Source organism: Vicia villosa, linkage group LG6 (genome assembly GCF_029867415.1).
Source record: "Vicia villosa cultivar HV-30 ecotype Madison, WI linkage group LG6, Vvil1.0, whole genome shotgun sequence".
NCBI lineage: Eukaryota > Viridiplantae > Streptophyta > Magnoliopsida > Fabales > Fabaceae > Vicia > Vicia villosa.
In genome coordinates, this window is record NC_081185.1 from 117,711,129 (window position 1) to 117,726,640 (window position 15,512).

General features: G+C 33.4%; 1 protein-coding gene across 3 annotated transcripts; it reads right to left on the minus strand.

Moving 5' to 3' along the window:
• Nucleotides 1-7,475: 7,475 nt before the first annotated feature.
• LOC131609724 (uncharacterized) lies at nucleotides 7,476-13,868 on the minus strand. Of its 3 annotated transcripts, none has more exons than XM_058881512.1 (15): nucleotides 13,574-13,868; nucleotides 12,666-13,384; nucleotides 12,277-12,589; nucleotides 12,041-12,187; nucleotides 11,849-11,937; nucleotides 11,583-11,723; nucleotides 10,872-10,998; nucleotides 10,388-10,452; nucleotides 10,128-10,302; nucleotides 9,702-9,896; nucleotides 9,567-9,614; nucleotides 9,190-9,336; nucleotides 8,972-9,054; nucleotides 8,551-8,666; nucleotides 7,476-8,111 (listed from the first exon to the last, which is right to left on the minus strand). In XM_058881512.1, exons 2-15 carry the CDS (start codon nucleotides 13,274-13,276, stop codon nucleotides 8,029-8,031), a joined length of 2,340 nt encoding a protein of 779 aa, XP_058737495.1. In that variant the 5' UTR covers nucleotides 13,277-13,384; nucleotides 13,574-13,868; the 3' UTR covers nucleotides 7,476-8,028. The 3 variants fall into 3 exon arrangements, with proteins under 3 accessions (XP_058737495.1, XP_058737496.1, XP_058737497.1); XM_058881513.1 differs by having other exon boundaries at nucleotides 7,480-8,111; nucleotides 11,631-11,723; XM_058881514.1 differs by lacking the exon at nucleotides 11,583-11,723 and having other exon boundaries at nucleotides 7,480-8,111.
• Between the last annotated feature and the right edge of the window lie 1,644 nt (nucleotides 13,869-15,512).

Here is a 15,512-nt window from a genome sequence, read left to right on the forward strand (position 1 = left end):
ACTTTATTTTACTACTAAAAAATTATTTTTAATATCTCGGACGTTATGAACCAAACAATAAACTATATTAACCAACTTTTTACACTCAATTAACCAATTTTGTGTTACCACTATTCATACATTGTTCATATTATTATTCACAACCACTGTTCACGTTACTATTTATGTCACTATTAATTCTTCATGACACTGTTCACGATATTTGTGAATAGTGAATTGGGTGTAAGTGTAAAATATGGTGCATGCATAGCATTCCCGAAGATTAATAGTTGTTGTATGTTACAAAGTTGAAATCTGGTAAATAAAAGATTGCTTTCTAGTTTCTATCAGATATTGGAAAATAATCCTATAAATATTTAAAAGTCCTGTCTCAAGCGGTCCCAAAATTTTTAGAACTTGGAGTGGACAATTTTTTTTTGAAGAGATTGTAAAATAACGCTTCTTCTTTATTAATCAGAAGAGTTTTTTTCTTCATATTTGATCATCATCTATAATACACAAGTTCATGTGCGACAAGACAACTCAAGGACCTACTACCACGATTCTAACTCATGCTTGGTGCAGACAAAATGTAAGTAGGCTTTTATGATTCACATTATTCACTAAAGCTAGATATTTATTAATACTCACATTTCTATTCATTGAGTTGCAGCCAATAGACATCTTAATCTCTCCAATGCTTGAAATGGTTCACAACTGCATTTCAATTTAGACAATACTCAAGTTGCTAAATTCAAAGCAAAGTATATAACTCATTCTTTAAACTTGTCGGTTATACTTAATCCAAGTTTACCTTTCTAATAGTTTAATTGATTATGTCTACACATGCCTCCCTATATATTACGAGACACAATGCCATGCCAAGTAGTACACTCACATGATTTTCCTACAAAATACTTTGTTTACATTTATATAAGTTGAATGTTTTTTCACCATTACCCACTGTGATGCTTTTTCATATAACCATTGAAGCATATTTGACTTATATCTCCATCAGTAATCCCTGCATACTGTCATGCTTTTTCATACAGCCATTTGAAATATTTTCCCTATATCTTCTGCGACTTAAAGCCTATACACACTTTAGTTACAAACAAGACAGTCACTGGTTTTGCTATCTTTTTAGACAGCTACTCAAAGTAGTAGAAATGTTGAATGCTATGAATTACAAGCTTCTTGATCACATGTTTTCCACTTTATATAACATTCATTTCCAATGTTTGTACCTATATTTTGCCTTGTTGTGTGAAAATTGAACCTTGTCCAAAACAACACACCTGTTGTGATGCAAATATCAAAGTTATGAGATTTTAGTTTAATGAGATCTCAATTCCTTACAGTGTTTTAGTAGTAATCACAATAGTGCTTTTGGTGACTATAGATCTATTGTGTTAGAGTTGTTAAATTTATTTCTTGCTTAATGCCCTTATGATTTAGAAAAAAATGGCTTTGATAACTAACCGTTAATCAAAAGATTCAAAAGACATGTCTCACCGAAAAATAATTTTAAACTAATTACACCAACCGACCCATATATTATACATTTGATTGATTATGTTATGGAAGACTAGTAACACAAGCTCCACATATAATCACAACAAATTAATTACTTGAAAGATTCAAAAAATAAAGAAGTGAACAAGCACACATATATATAGTTCCCTTATGATTGACTTATTTAAATTGTTGAATTTATTCTTACAACTGGCCTTGGATTTTGCAATATATGAAGATTCAATTGAAATGAAATCACTTTGTCATAATGATATTGCCTATGTGAATATTCATATTGTAATGTGCTAGGAGAGAAAAGATAGGTTGCTCATAAAAACAATGCATTTATTTATTTATTTATCTATATATTTTCTCCTCACACTATTTAACTTTTTTTCTTCTTATTTTTGTTGTTTTCAAGTGTCACTTTGCTTTGTGTTCCTCATAATCTTAGTTCTATTTTCAATGCAGTTTATGTTGAGTAGCTTCTCATATTCTCACACTATTTGTAATGGTTGTGTATTGCATATCTATTTTCTAACATGCATGTCTTATACCCTTACACTATTTATTAAAAATATTGTTGTTTTGGCTTTTAAAAAAATATTTGAAGGAGAAAAATGACACCGTTATTCAATGCCTTTTGTGTAACGATAATTTTTTTTGAAAAATGGAAGATTTAAAAAATAAGTTTGTCATTCTAGGAAACAAAAACCTCAATAACACTCTTTTATTGCCAAAGTAAAAAATGGGATTGACCTAATTTATTTTTTTGTTTGATCTGAATTATAAGAAATCAGCGAATTCTTACTATTTTTAAGCACATAAGTAAGTTATTTATTATAATTTTGAATTTTTTCAATTATATTATAATCATAGGATCAACATCACAAAATTTATTTTCATTAAATTTTACTAGATATTTTAATTAAAGCAATTTATAACAATGTTTGTTTAGAAAATTATTTTTGTCCATTATCGATGGACCTATTTTATCATTTGTTGTTAATACAAGTAAAGTTGTATAAAAATAAAGACGCATACATTCAAATTTTTTGTTTTGTATTAATAATATACAATTTGCATTATAGCATTATTTTTAACAATATTTCTATCAAATAGTTTAATATATGAATGAACTTACTCGGTACGAATCATTTGCTAGTATAATATTATAGAAATTATGATAGTAAAATTTGGATCGGGTAACGTAAAACAAATATGTTGTCATGTTATAATAGTAAAGATTTTTCGTTTTTTTACTTACTGTGCATAAAACAAATGTTCTATTTCTAAATGATATATAAAAGGTAGAAACTAAAAGGTCTTATTTTAAATAGTACAGATTAATTTTTTATTTACAAATTAAATTCCCTTATGCACCTCCTTATTCTTTAGTTTGTTATTAAGCTTAATAGTACAGATTAGTTTTTTAATTAATATTTCTTTAATTAGGTTAATTCTAGTTAAGATAATAGTAATTAAGTCAATTCTAATTAGGTTATCAAAAAATAAATTTAAAAACAATAAAAATACAAAAAAATAATTTCCTCTTTAAATTATGTAATTAATCATCAAAATACTAAAAATATTTTTTTTTTGTTCATAATTACAAAAAATATTTTTTTTCCTTAGTTAGGCTTTATTTCAAAGAGACCAAATAAAATTAAAAACAAAATTATTTTTCTTTCACATTAAAATTCATCCAAATTCATCAAACTAATTTTTTTGCCTCGTGCGATAATTAATCTCTTCGCCCGAGCGACAAATCAATTTCTCTCATCCCTGTGCGATTAATCCAAGACCAACCTCTTTCATAAACTAAAATCAACCAAAATTGATACGAGCTACGAAGACTCTGATTTCATCCTTTGATGAATAAGTAGGCATAAAGAGTGATGTCTTAGCGAGTCCACTAATATCGTAAATATCTTTCCCCTTTGTAATGAATTAAAAGTAATAAGCCTTTAGATACACACGCCCTTCTGATTAGAACAACAAGAGTGGATCTTGTGGAATACCACAGACGCGGGGGGTGTTAATACCTTCCTTTTGCGTAATTAATTCTTTTATCCTACATTTGACTGCGAGACTATGTTCTTTCCCTCTCGAGGTTTTCTTCGATGTTTTCCTTTCCATTCTCTGAGAGAAATAAATATTCGATGACGACTCTGTTATTTGATTTTTCGCGTAGCGACGAACACCACACTGCTGGAGCATTCACATCGACTCTCCATCAAAAGTTGAAATTCATTGTCGAAGGACAACCATGTATCAGTATGTAAAAAAAAATTGAGAAAAAAATAGCAAGTGATAACCAAGCCTTAGCATAACAAAAGCAAGAGAGAGTGGCCATTGTCAAGGTTGAAGCTTTATTGCATAATCAAGGTAAGAAAGATGGGAACTGTTCATGATAAGGGTGCTTAAGCTTGTAGGATAAAGGGGGATCCTTACCCTATTCCTTCTTCCTTGTCTTTGTTGTCCTTCGTTGTTGAGGGTTTGTGAATTGTGTGAGGTTTGTGCAAAACCTCCACAATTGAATTGACATATTGTTAATTCTAATTGTATTAATCATGCTAAGCGCTTTTGTGATGTGAATTTATGTGTTTGGATGCCATGAGAAACATTAGAGATGATGATGTTCATATGTTGATGTATATATGTATTAATGAAAAACATGATGAATTGATGTGATGATGTTGATTTTTATGTTGTGGAATATTGATTATTGTGTGATTCATGTACATTAAGTTATGATATGTTTTAGGGATTGTTATAAGTCAAAATTTGGGTTTAGGAGTGAGATTCTCGTGAAGATTTAGCATAAAGATGCTGTAGACTGGTTTGATTCGAATCAGATTCGAATCGAGAGTAAAAAATTATGTAGAAAAACAATTTAGACTGATTTGATTCGAATTAGAGGTTTGCAATATGAATTTTGATTTGAATCAAAGACTTCTGGGTAGCTTTTGCCTTATTTGATTCGAATCACACTTTACACTTGATTCCAATCAAGAAGGCAAACAGACTCAAATACTGTTTTCGTCATAACTTGAGTTTTGTGACTCCTTTTGAGGCACGGTTCGAAGCATTGGGAAACTAACGCGTAATTCTATCTTGTAATAATGATTTAGAGGTAAGAACATGTACACGAAAATATGAAGAGTATGTTTTTCTATGATAAGTCTTATGAGATGATTATTGAATAATTATGTAATCACGAATTAATGGTTGTTATATGTTGAGTTGTGATGCTGAGATGTTCTTAGTGGTTATATGAATGTTATAATGATGAATATTTTTGACAAATTATATGATTTTAACAATTGTATTGTGTTATGCTGAGATATACTTGGTTTGGTGGAACCATTGTGCGGCCTTACATTGACGACTATTATGCTGAGTTCTAGATTTAAGAGGAACCAGTGAGGAGTAATGATGATGAAGGTAAAGATTTATATTTTATGTTATATCTTGCATTCATACATCGTGTAGAGTGGAGATAGGTAGGAGTATGACTTCAGTCCAGTGATGAGTAGATAGTTCGGTAACATCTGTAACTTCCAAAACTTTGGTACCACATGCGTATTTGAAATAGGGGTGATGGCTACATTGCATTCATTCTTGCATATGCGAATTTCTATGATTTTTGATTGTTTGTGATGTTGTTATTGATGAATATTATGAGTGAATATTCATGTTTTATCATGATATCCTCAATGTATATGCACCATTAACTTAAATGAATATATTCTCACCCCTATTTGTTTTCTGTGTGGTCTTGATCCTTGTGATGTAGATACTCAGATTAGAACTGAGAAGCCTTAACGGTTGGTTGCCTTGGAGGAGGGCATTAATGGTCTTCTTCGCCTTTTCTGGTTCTCGTTTGTTGCTTTAGATTCCATGTGTCACTATGAATACTATAACACTGGGAATATGGTTATGTTATTGATGTTTATTTTTTAGAGTTATTTGAGTTTAAAACATTATAAATAATTGAAGTTGTTTTCAGGAACTTTTAGAAACTTGTCGAATACTGATGGGTAGTTTTTCTGTTGCTATTTTTAATTATGAAAGTTAATGTTTTTATGCTAAGTAATGTGATGCCTTTAAGTGTAATATTTATTATAATTTTTTGTATACTTTACAATTAAAGTGTCGGAGAAATTATGGTGTTATAGTTTTTTCTGTCGCCTACTGATTCAAAGTTATTTGGTGAGACATTTTGAGGGGATTTCTCAATCAATTTTGCTTTCAAAGTCATGCTAGATGCCTCAACCATAGTCCATACAATTTAAAAACTCATATTCTCCTACAAGGACCCCTTTAAGCCACTGATGTATAAAGCCACTTTCTGGCTCTCTAATTCTCCCAATTCATTACGCTTAGAGAAACATAGGAACTCAATTATGTATTATGTTACAATTTTCTTTCATTAAACACACTTAATATACATCTTTTAAAGAATTTACTCATAATCCTCCAATAAAAACCGCTTAAGCGTCAATTTTTTCATTCTTCGCCAATATTTGACTAGCCTTTTTCTTTGTCTCTGTCTCTAAACAACAAGTTTATCCCACCAGACAGCAGCAGTACTCTTCAGTCTAATCACCACCATCTTAACTTTCTTATTCTCGGGGATGCCCATAACATTGAAAAATATGTCGTCGTCGATATGCCAATCTTAAAACTCCTCCACTCCCATCGTTCCATAGAGTAATGAAATATCAGCCTTCTCTCGATAATCATGGTTATGTCGATTTCCATGATCAACTACCTCTTCTTCGTAGGGTTCTTCTTCTTCAGAACTCAAAATTTTAACAATAAGAGCACGATGATTATTTTCACCCCGCGAAACCCTAACTTATTCTCCTACCTTGCCTCTTCGTCGATTCCCGTTGTTGATGGTGTTGTTCACCTAATTTGCTAAATTTGCTAATCTGTTCAGTCAAAGCAGTTAGGGTCACGCTAATTCCCTCAAGATATGCTCTGGTCACCGATTGATCTCCCATGGCTCTGATCAAGTTGCAAAAAGAAACAGGAAAAACCTACTTTGATGCCACTTGACGCAGTCAGAAACATTAGGGATTAGCAAGCGTTAAACCTAGAATGAAAACGCAGGATTGCAAGCACAAAATCTGTCAGCTAAACTCTGGAATCCATCAGATAAAGATTATACTGAATTTTATTATATAAAAAGATGATCTTTAACTCACGCACCAAAAGTGTTTAAATACAGAAATAAAGAAACTCTAATAGGTTTTTAATCCAAAACAAAAATAAAATAGAAAATAACCTAATAAACTTTTAATCCAAAACAAAAATAAAAAACAAAAAATTGCAGAAAATATTAAAATGTTGTTTTTGTCTCTAGAACAAACTCGGATGGCTTAAAAATCTTCCTACATCAGATTAAATAATATAATTGAAAGAGTGAAAAAAATTAAAATTAAACTAAAAAAATTAAGGGGTGATAGTTATGTTTAATTACGAGTCATTCTTGTAGGGAAAATAATAATAAAGTTGTTGTAATGCATGATAAAGTTGTTTGTATTATTATTTTGTGAAATTGTATTATTTTAAGTACTTTTGATTATATATTAGTGGATATAACTTTTCTTTGTGTAATATAGAGGGCTAAAGCCCAAAAGAAAGAAGAACCACAACAAAACTAATCTGGGGAAGAAAATTCTTTTACATCTAACATCTGAAGGTACTATTAACTCCACTTGCTTAGCTAATTTGTCAATAAGCATCAATTATTTTCTCTATAAGTGCATGTGTACCCAATATATGTAATATGGTTGTCAAAATATACTTGAGTTGATATGATTATCTTAGTTGGTTTTCAAATATATTTTTATACAATTTATATCGGAAAAAAATTAGATAGGGTGATTTATATTATTTTCTAATGAAATTATAACAAATGTATAATTTTGTCTTAAACATATGTAATTTTCTTATATTTTCACTCCTTAAACGTTATTTAAGCACACTTGTCATATTTTCATTGGAAAATAATATAGTCACACCTAAGAAATTGTAGATAAATTTTTTCCTCTATATTGTACCAAATTAAATAACCCATGTGCCCGCTGAAGTTTCTAATTAGCTTTGATGAAAATCATCTCCACCCAGTTGTAATGCCTATAGACAACGACGAATGCAATAAAAAAAAGGGTTAATAGCAGTTTACCCCTGTAATATGAGCGTGTTTCGGTTTACCCTCCATCGTTGCCAAAGACAAGTTTTGGCAACGGTTTTTTTGAAAAAATCGTTGCCAAAATGTAGGGAGGGGATAAAGCAAAATTCGCTAACATTACAAGGAGTGGATTACTATTAACCCATAAAAAAAATGGAGTTAGTGAAAAATACATCAATTAAGCTTGTTTTGCACGTTAGTATATGTAATTTATTCACATAAGCCCAACCTACATTTTGGGGACATGGGAGAATACATACCAACCATTATTATTCACGATTACATTCAAAAAAATAACATGACAATATAACAAAATTCACAAATAAACACTAGGATCTTCCTACTTGATCTTTTTCAGCATCTTCTTTTTGGGTGCCTAATTTGACAATGTCTTCCACCAATATTTTCCCATCTGTTTATGATTCAAAAAATACACAAAATAACTGTCATCCATAGCCAGTTAAACAAAATTTCAAATTAAGATATTGGATCATCTGTATACTATACACATTCTAAAAATTACAGTTACATGTACCTCTCTGTGTTACCAACAACTCAACATGAACTACAAAGTTTTTAAACTGCTTTGAAATTAGTCATTGCTCACTGTCATGGCTCTCACAAGATTGTGCAACAAAGAAGTACAAAACAAAAGAAAAAGGGGCTCGAAAAATAAAACCACATGTTGCATGAGGTTTTTCTTTGTGCTTTTGTGGTATTAGATTAGTTAAATGTTAGTTTCATTAATTTGAGAGGGTACATCAGCAACATTCATATTGATGAGCGGCATTCATACTAGCTATATCTTAGTGCCACATGAGAATAAGGAAGAAATTGAGAGAAGAACTAACCACTATCCTTCGAAAGGTAGTTGATAAATTCATGAATTCCTTCTTTTCCCAACGTGTCCTTCAGATACACAGCAGCAGCTACAACTTCCTCAGGTGTCACTTTCCCATCATAATCTCTGCCAGAACATGGCCGAACATTTAATGAAATTATTTCTAACAATTACCATGCCATGTTGCTTTGTAAAACTTTAAACATGTATTGAGTCTTTGAAATATTTACTAATTATTTCTAACAATTACCATGCCATGTTGCTTTGTAAAACTTTAAACATGTATTGAGTCTTTGAAATATTTACTAATTATTTCTAACAATTACCATGCCATGTTGCTTTGTAAAACTTTAAACATGTATTGAGTCTTTGAAATATTTACTAATCAGTTCATGGTGTTCTTTCAAGCAAATATTTAACTCAGAAATAACCTGTCTAGCAACCGCCAGCGGTCTCCAATTTTAGCATCAACATCATCAATTTCTTTTTCAAGTGTCTGGAGCATAGCATCAACCTAAGAAGCAAATTACATTCCTATAGCTGTCAGTCATTTCCAGTTTCAGAATGTAATTCAGTCATAATCTGTTTTCTCTTTTGTTTTTCAATTATGAAGTGGCACCAGATAAAAACTAGAGTGTCATAACTTTACCTTGTCAACAAGTGCTGAAGAAACCTTGTCACTAATAGCGACCTCCATAGCACCATCACTATCCTTCCTTGCAGCTCTATAGGCCTTCTTAGCTTCCTGCTCACCTTCAGTACCTTCTTTCCCCACCATACTATTATACAGCTCCATCTGCATAGTGGTAGGTTATAACTGATTTTGTATGTAACAAAAGCTAGGCATGAAAAATAGCTTGTTCCGAAGATTTCAAAAATGTTAAATTAATTTTAAAAAGGCCAGTTTAACAAATACACAATTCTAGAAAGAAATAACCATTTGAATTCCAAGACTTTGAATGCCCATAACGTATTCACTACGGAGTATCCATCCCTAGAGACAGATAAATTCTACGGTCTACATACCTCCTTTTTAACAAGCCTCAAAAACTCTTCACGTTCTCTGCTCACTGACTGAAAAGTTATCAGACAAATCATTGAATCCAAGCATTTACCAAAAAACTTTTATAGTTTAGCAAGAATAAAGTTTGTTTTGCTTACAGATGCTGATGCTAAAACAGCTAATGCTTGGCTGATCTCACAAAGTTGCTCATGTTTTTCCAATGCCTTTGCCTTTGCATCTTCTTTTGCTGGTCCACTTGTTGAAACCATCTTTTTCGTAGCTAAATCACTTTCGCCATTATTAGATTCTGCTGCCACTTTGGCTTGCTCCCCTTCCTCTTTCTCTTCCTCCTCCTATGAAATATCCGGCAACCATCAAACTCAAATCTAAAGCAAATTTACATATGCTTATGTGAATTCTCTGCTTTTGCCACTAGTAATTATTCACGACGTTAAAGTAAAACGAAGAAAGGCTTTTAACAAACTACTTTAAATTATAATGGAACTCACCAACTCATGCCTCCTTCCAAAAACATAAATACTTCTAATGAATGATAGCATATATAATGCATAAATTTTTTTTACCTTGATTAGCTCCTCCTGCATTTCAAGATATTCCAACTTCCTCTTCCTGTCTGAAACAGAATCTCCAGATGGCAAAGCTGTTACACCGACAGTGTCCACAACCTCATCCGGCAAAGAAGAAAGTGTAGCTTGAACAGCCTCTTCTGGTTTCACCTTTCCTGAGATGGAAAATGCTCTACAGAGAGAATGAGATGACTATGCCTTTCCAGAAGGGAAATTCTTAAGACAACGGTATCTCAATAGAGAAAGTATTAAAATACCTAGAAAGAATCAAGAGGGAAGATGGCAAAGAATGGTAGAGAGACAGATCCAGCCAGTCATTAAGCTGCAAAGAAATGCACAACTTACAACCCCCAAACATGAGATTTGTATTGATAATTCAACCACAAGACGGCATCTTTTATTCAGCATCAAGAAAAGGCTTCTAACTATATTATGTAAATGTCAACTTACAATCCCCACTCTTAAGACAATATTTTTGTTACTCACCTAACACACTAGCATTTGAGAATTTTGTGATTTGATTCAGTTATACTTATACATGATATAATTGATTTCAAGTAAAAGTTGATTAAAAATAAGTTCAATAAGAAGGTTCTCAAAGTAGCAATTATGAGAAAATAAAGGTTCTGAATTATGATTTCTGAAAGTAGAAATTATAGCCAGAATCTAGAAATTAACAGCATTGAAGATTTCAGAACTGAGCTCCGCAGCATAAATTCCATTTAATCATTTATTATTAACCTGCTGTCGCATTTCTTCCACTGAACGCAATCCAAGCAATCCTCGATCTCTACAAGCTTGACGAAGCTCTGCTTCTGAAAGAGACTCTACACCTTCTTCTTGAATCAGTTTATCATCATTCTTGATCCTGCCAGAGCCAAACAATTCAAATCTAAACTCTCAAAAAAAACTATGAAGTTATTGACTGAATATGTTAAATTTTGTTGAAGTACTTTAGTTTTCACAGCATATAGAGCATTGGACATATTCTGAATATTATTTCAATGTAGAGTATACAAACAATAATCTGAATATATAGGTTAGGGAGTAGGGACATCAGAGCATTTTCTTATTGCCAAGTATCATCGTTGTCTTGACTTGGCTTATAGTCTAGGGACATAACTGCCTTTGTGAATATCTCGAACCAAGCTTAGGAAGATTGTTGCATCCATAGAAACTCCTCCTTTATTTGCACATTTTGTTTGCACCCTTAAGTTTGGGTATTCTATGGCACAGGTGTGTTATGAAGAGGATAGGCCCTGGCTTCTTGGCTACCTAAAGGTTAGATGTTACTGATCATGACTAGGGTGAGACTCCATTTGGTTGGGTTTCTCCATTTTGATTGAGTTTCATGTACTTGGCTACTTTTGACATTCATCAGAAATGTACAAACAGCATAAAATGAAGTTTTCCTAACTCTAACCTATAAGAGTCCATGAATTATATACATACACCAGAATCAGAGCTATCCCAGAAAGTAAAATAGGAATTATTGAATACTCTTGTAATCTTTTGCGGAGCATATAACGCAAATATGCATCAGTACCATACGGGCTGATACCCATGTACTTACACATATTTACCAAGCGAGGCCTGTTCTCCATTTTCACAATCAAAAGACATGTTAGCATATCCAACACGGAAACCCAAAATATGAGATTCATAAGATGACAGCAGAGCACAACAAGTTGAGCAAAATCAATGGTAGGCGGAGCAACCTGCTAATGTTATCCAAAGTGAACTCATCGTTAAATAATTTGGCAAAGCCTAAAATTTCATCATTTGAAACTCGGGCACCTGTTCTGACCTGGTCCATTAACATAATGAATACAAACATAGTATAAAAATATTTTCCATAAGAAGACTACCTAGAGAATATATAACACTAGGTCACAAAGAGCATGTCTGACCTTGTTCATAAACTCATCAAGATCTTCTGCTGTCTTCTTCGTTTCTCCAGTTCCTGAATTCTGAACCTCCTTCGCCATTTCTTTCACAGTATCTTGAAGAAACTTGGCATATTCTATTCTTGCATTTAGCCTTCTTTTCAATGCCTCCTACAAATTAAGCCTTCCCAAAATTGAGTGATGATAAAAGCATGCCAGCGGTTAGACAGGCAATGTTTGATGAGTACATTCACAATTACCTGTTCTTTCATCTTATCCTGGAAAGTGGAAGGCAGCATGTTGGGAAACAGTTTCAGGAATACTGGCAAAAGAAACTCCATGAATGGAACTATGATAAATACAGCGAAAGGAACTAGCCTGAAAATATCGGCCGTTGTCCTTGTGAGTTGCTGCCTCTCCCTTCTAGAGAGACTCTTTCCATTGCCAAGTTTCAACAATAATCTGGAGCTAATCCTAACATCAGCCCAAAGTAGTTTCGTACCAAACCAATAGTGTTGCAGAGTAGATTTAAATTCATCCTTCCAATGATTTAGCTTCTTTGCCCAGTCATCCCTAGGCAACGGAAAAACCAAAAAAGTCTCACACACATATTTACATCACACAAAAACAAAGGTAGTAAATTTTAAACCTGCTCATTGACAAAATAGCTCTGAAAGCTGGACCAATTCCTAGAATCTTAGCCCATAATCTCTTTACAATAGATTCAGTACTCTTATGGGGTTCTTGAAGTTGTTTAGCCTTAGCTTTCGCTTTAACGGTACTCAAGCCTTCAACAGCCTCATCACACTCTTCCGGTGAAGCCTCCTTCTTCTGTTTAGAATCTGATTGTTCATTTCCACTACCGCCATTCCCCAATCTAGATTGATTAGCAGCAGCCGTGGAAATATAACGAACACTTCGGGAGGTCCATCCCAATCTCGAAAGAGAAACTAACTCTAACTTCTCATTTCCAATTCCAAAATTCGAAATTCCAAATGAACTATGCAAGTATAATCTCGACAATGAACAAGCTGTCAAATCATCATCACTGAGAGTACACAATTTTCTTACCAGTCCATGTTCATGTCCAATAGTTCGAGACGAAGAGAAGGGAATCCGACTCAAACCATCTAATTCACTAGAATCAAATGGCTGACCAATCCCAACACTAGAGAATCCGAGAATATCGCGAGTATGTTGAGTAATCAAGTGATTGAACAAAATGTTTCTCTTCTTTTGTAAAATCACTCTTGATGCCATATATATCAACAAATTACAGCCTTTGATGTCACTTTTTTCTAAATAAAACACTTTATAATAACACAATGCTTCAATGCCATTAATACAAATCGGATAAATTACCACCACCTGCAAAGTGAAATTACCATCATATAAACATGCATAATACAAACACGTACAGAGAAAGCTCAAGAATATCCTTCAATTCGAGCGCTCAGAAATGTTGTGCATGGAAAACAATAGGAAAGTCAACATTTTTACTTGTATTTTAGCGAGAAAAAACCAATTCAATTGAAACTTGTGGAATAAGAAACGAACCTTCTAGGTAGAATTTGGTCGTGAAAACAAATCACGGAGTGAAGATTCGTTGGCGGTGGATATCGGGAGTTTTTTAATTTATAAATCGGCGGTTACCGGAAAAGAACCGCCGGAGGGTGATCGAGAAAAATGCGCGCGCGTGTTGTAGGAGAAGGCGATCCTACATAGTAGATGTGAGAAGTCGGGTGAGGGAAAATGGACAGTGAAGAAGGAGCTACAACATTCGGGGAATTTTGAATCATTTTTTTCCCCTTCTGATTCAATCATTAGTTATTGACTTTGATGCTGTGCAGGATTTGCACGAACACTTTAATTAATATTATTCTTTTTTTTAACATGGTGGAGGACTCGAATGCGTTGGAGCGGAGTCTAAATGCAAAGTTAACATTTCAACGCTAATGTTAACAATCCAACACTTAAATTAGTGATAAAAAGAGATATAACTTTGTAATAGTGAATAAAAAAGTATTTGTTAAGGCGCGTAGAAGAGCTTTTGTATGGTGAACGATTAAAATTGCTCCCGTTTGATCTAGTGCAGAATGCACAAGACCTTTTGATAAGACCCAAAGATGATGACGGACAAAGAGTATAAAGCACAATCCTTATCCTTTGGAATCTACCCATTTGTTACTCCGGTGAAAGTATTATGGACTGAGTCTTCAGTATTGGGTCGGTCTTGTTGGACCGTTTGACTGACCCATAATAGTTTTCCCTCAAGTCCTTGTTATCATTTATAAAGTTACAAGTGTGGTGGAAATTTTGAGACCGACCTCTAGATCAGCTTTCTTATTTGACTCAACGCGCTTGGGAGGATCCCCACCTTAGGGTCAAGAATGGAGATGTGTTGAGTAAGTGTATGTGTCCTTGAGAACACGCATATTAAATACACGTCTTATATATGAAATATTTCAAATTTTAACCTCTCCACGTGGCCCTAGGCTTCAGAGGTAATGGTGATACTTTATAGAATGTTCGGGTGTGGTGACAAGATTGACGCCAAATCTAGACCGTTTATTTGTGATGGTGTGTTTACCTCGATCTTAGGCAATAGATTGTGGGGTTGTTTATTACCAATATATAATAACAAGAATCTTATTTTTCTTTTTGCTCTCATCGCCTATTAAGCTCTAAGGATCTTTGTTTTCATTCTAATGTGCTCGACCTTATGTTATCCTACTCTTCTTCTTCTCAATCTTTCTTTCTCTATTCTGATGACATTCTTGGTGTTCAAGCGATCCAACCTCTTTGCACTTCAATGATATGGCTTTTGAAGGTAACAATCTTGACTCTTTTTTATTGCTTCATTCGTTGTTCGTTAGGATTTTGGGGAGATTGTCATGAAAAGCTCAAAGGTTTGCATTGTTATCCAACAAAAAGGTATTATTGATGGCGTTAATCTTAGGGAAGCCATTAGGGGTTTTTCCTTCCCAATTCTGCCTTTAACTAATCCATAGCTCATAGTCGATTTTAAGTGAAAACAAAAAGCTCAAACTAATATAAGGGTGCATCAATGTGTTTTTGTTTGTGATCCAATTGATATTGAAGTAAGGTGGTGGATAGAATCTCAATTGCATGCTTATACTTACTATAGTTCTTTTTATCTGTTGACAATGAAGCATGAACAAATCGATGCAACCATCAGACTGACATGGAGTTCAAGAGTGAAAACCAACCTTTGTGGGTTGATCAAGAGACGTTGGACATGGTTTATGTCTTTACCAATAAAGAAGGTTTGTATAATGCTTTCACAAAATTGGATCCCTCCTATGACGGGGGGGTGTTTTCCCCTGAGGGTGACAAGAGTTTGTGCATCAAATATGAAGGGTGTGTCCTCCCTCTCCACGAATGTATATTTTCCCAGATAGGGCTCCAACTTCCCTTTGATGATTTTGAGGTGGGGATTCCCAACCACATGAAAATTGCCCCTTTGCAACTACAT

Coding starts and splice junctions, on each gene's coding strand:
- LOC131609724 (XM_058881512.1), bottom strand. CDS start 13,276: ATGGCATCAAGAGTGATTTTACAAAAGAAGAGAAACATTTTGTTCAAT. Junction 11,724..11,848: donor ACTTTGGATAACATTAGCAG/GTTGCTCCGCCT, acceptor AATGGAGAACAG/GCCTCGCTTGGTAAATATGT. Junction 9,337..9,566: donor TGAGGCTTGTTAAAAAGGAG/GTATGTAGACCG, acceptor ACCACTATGCAG/ATGGAGCTGTATAATAGTAT.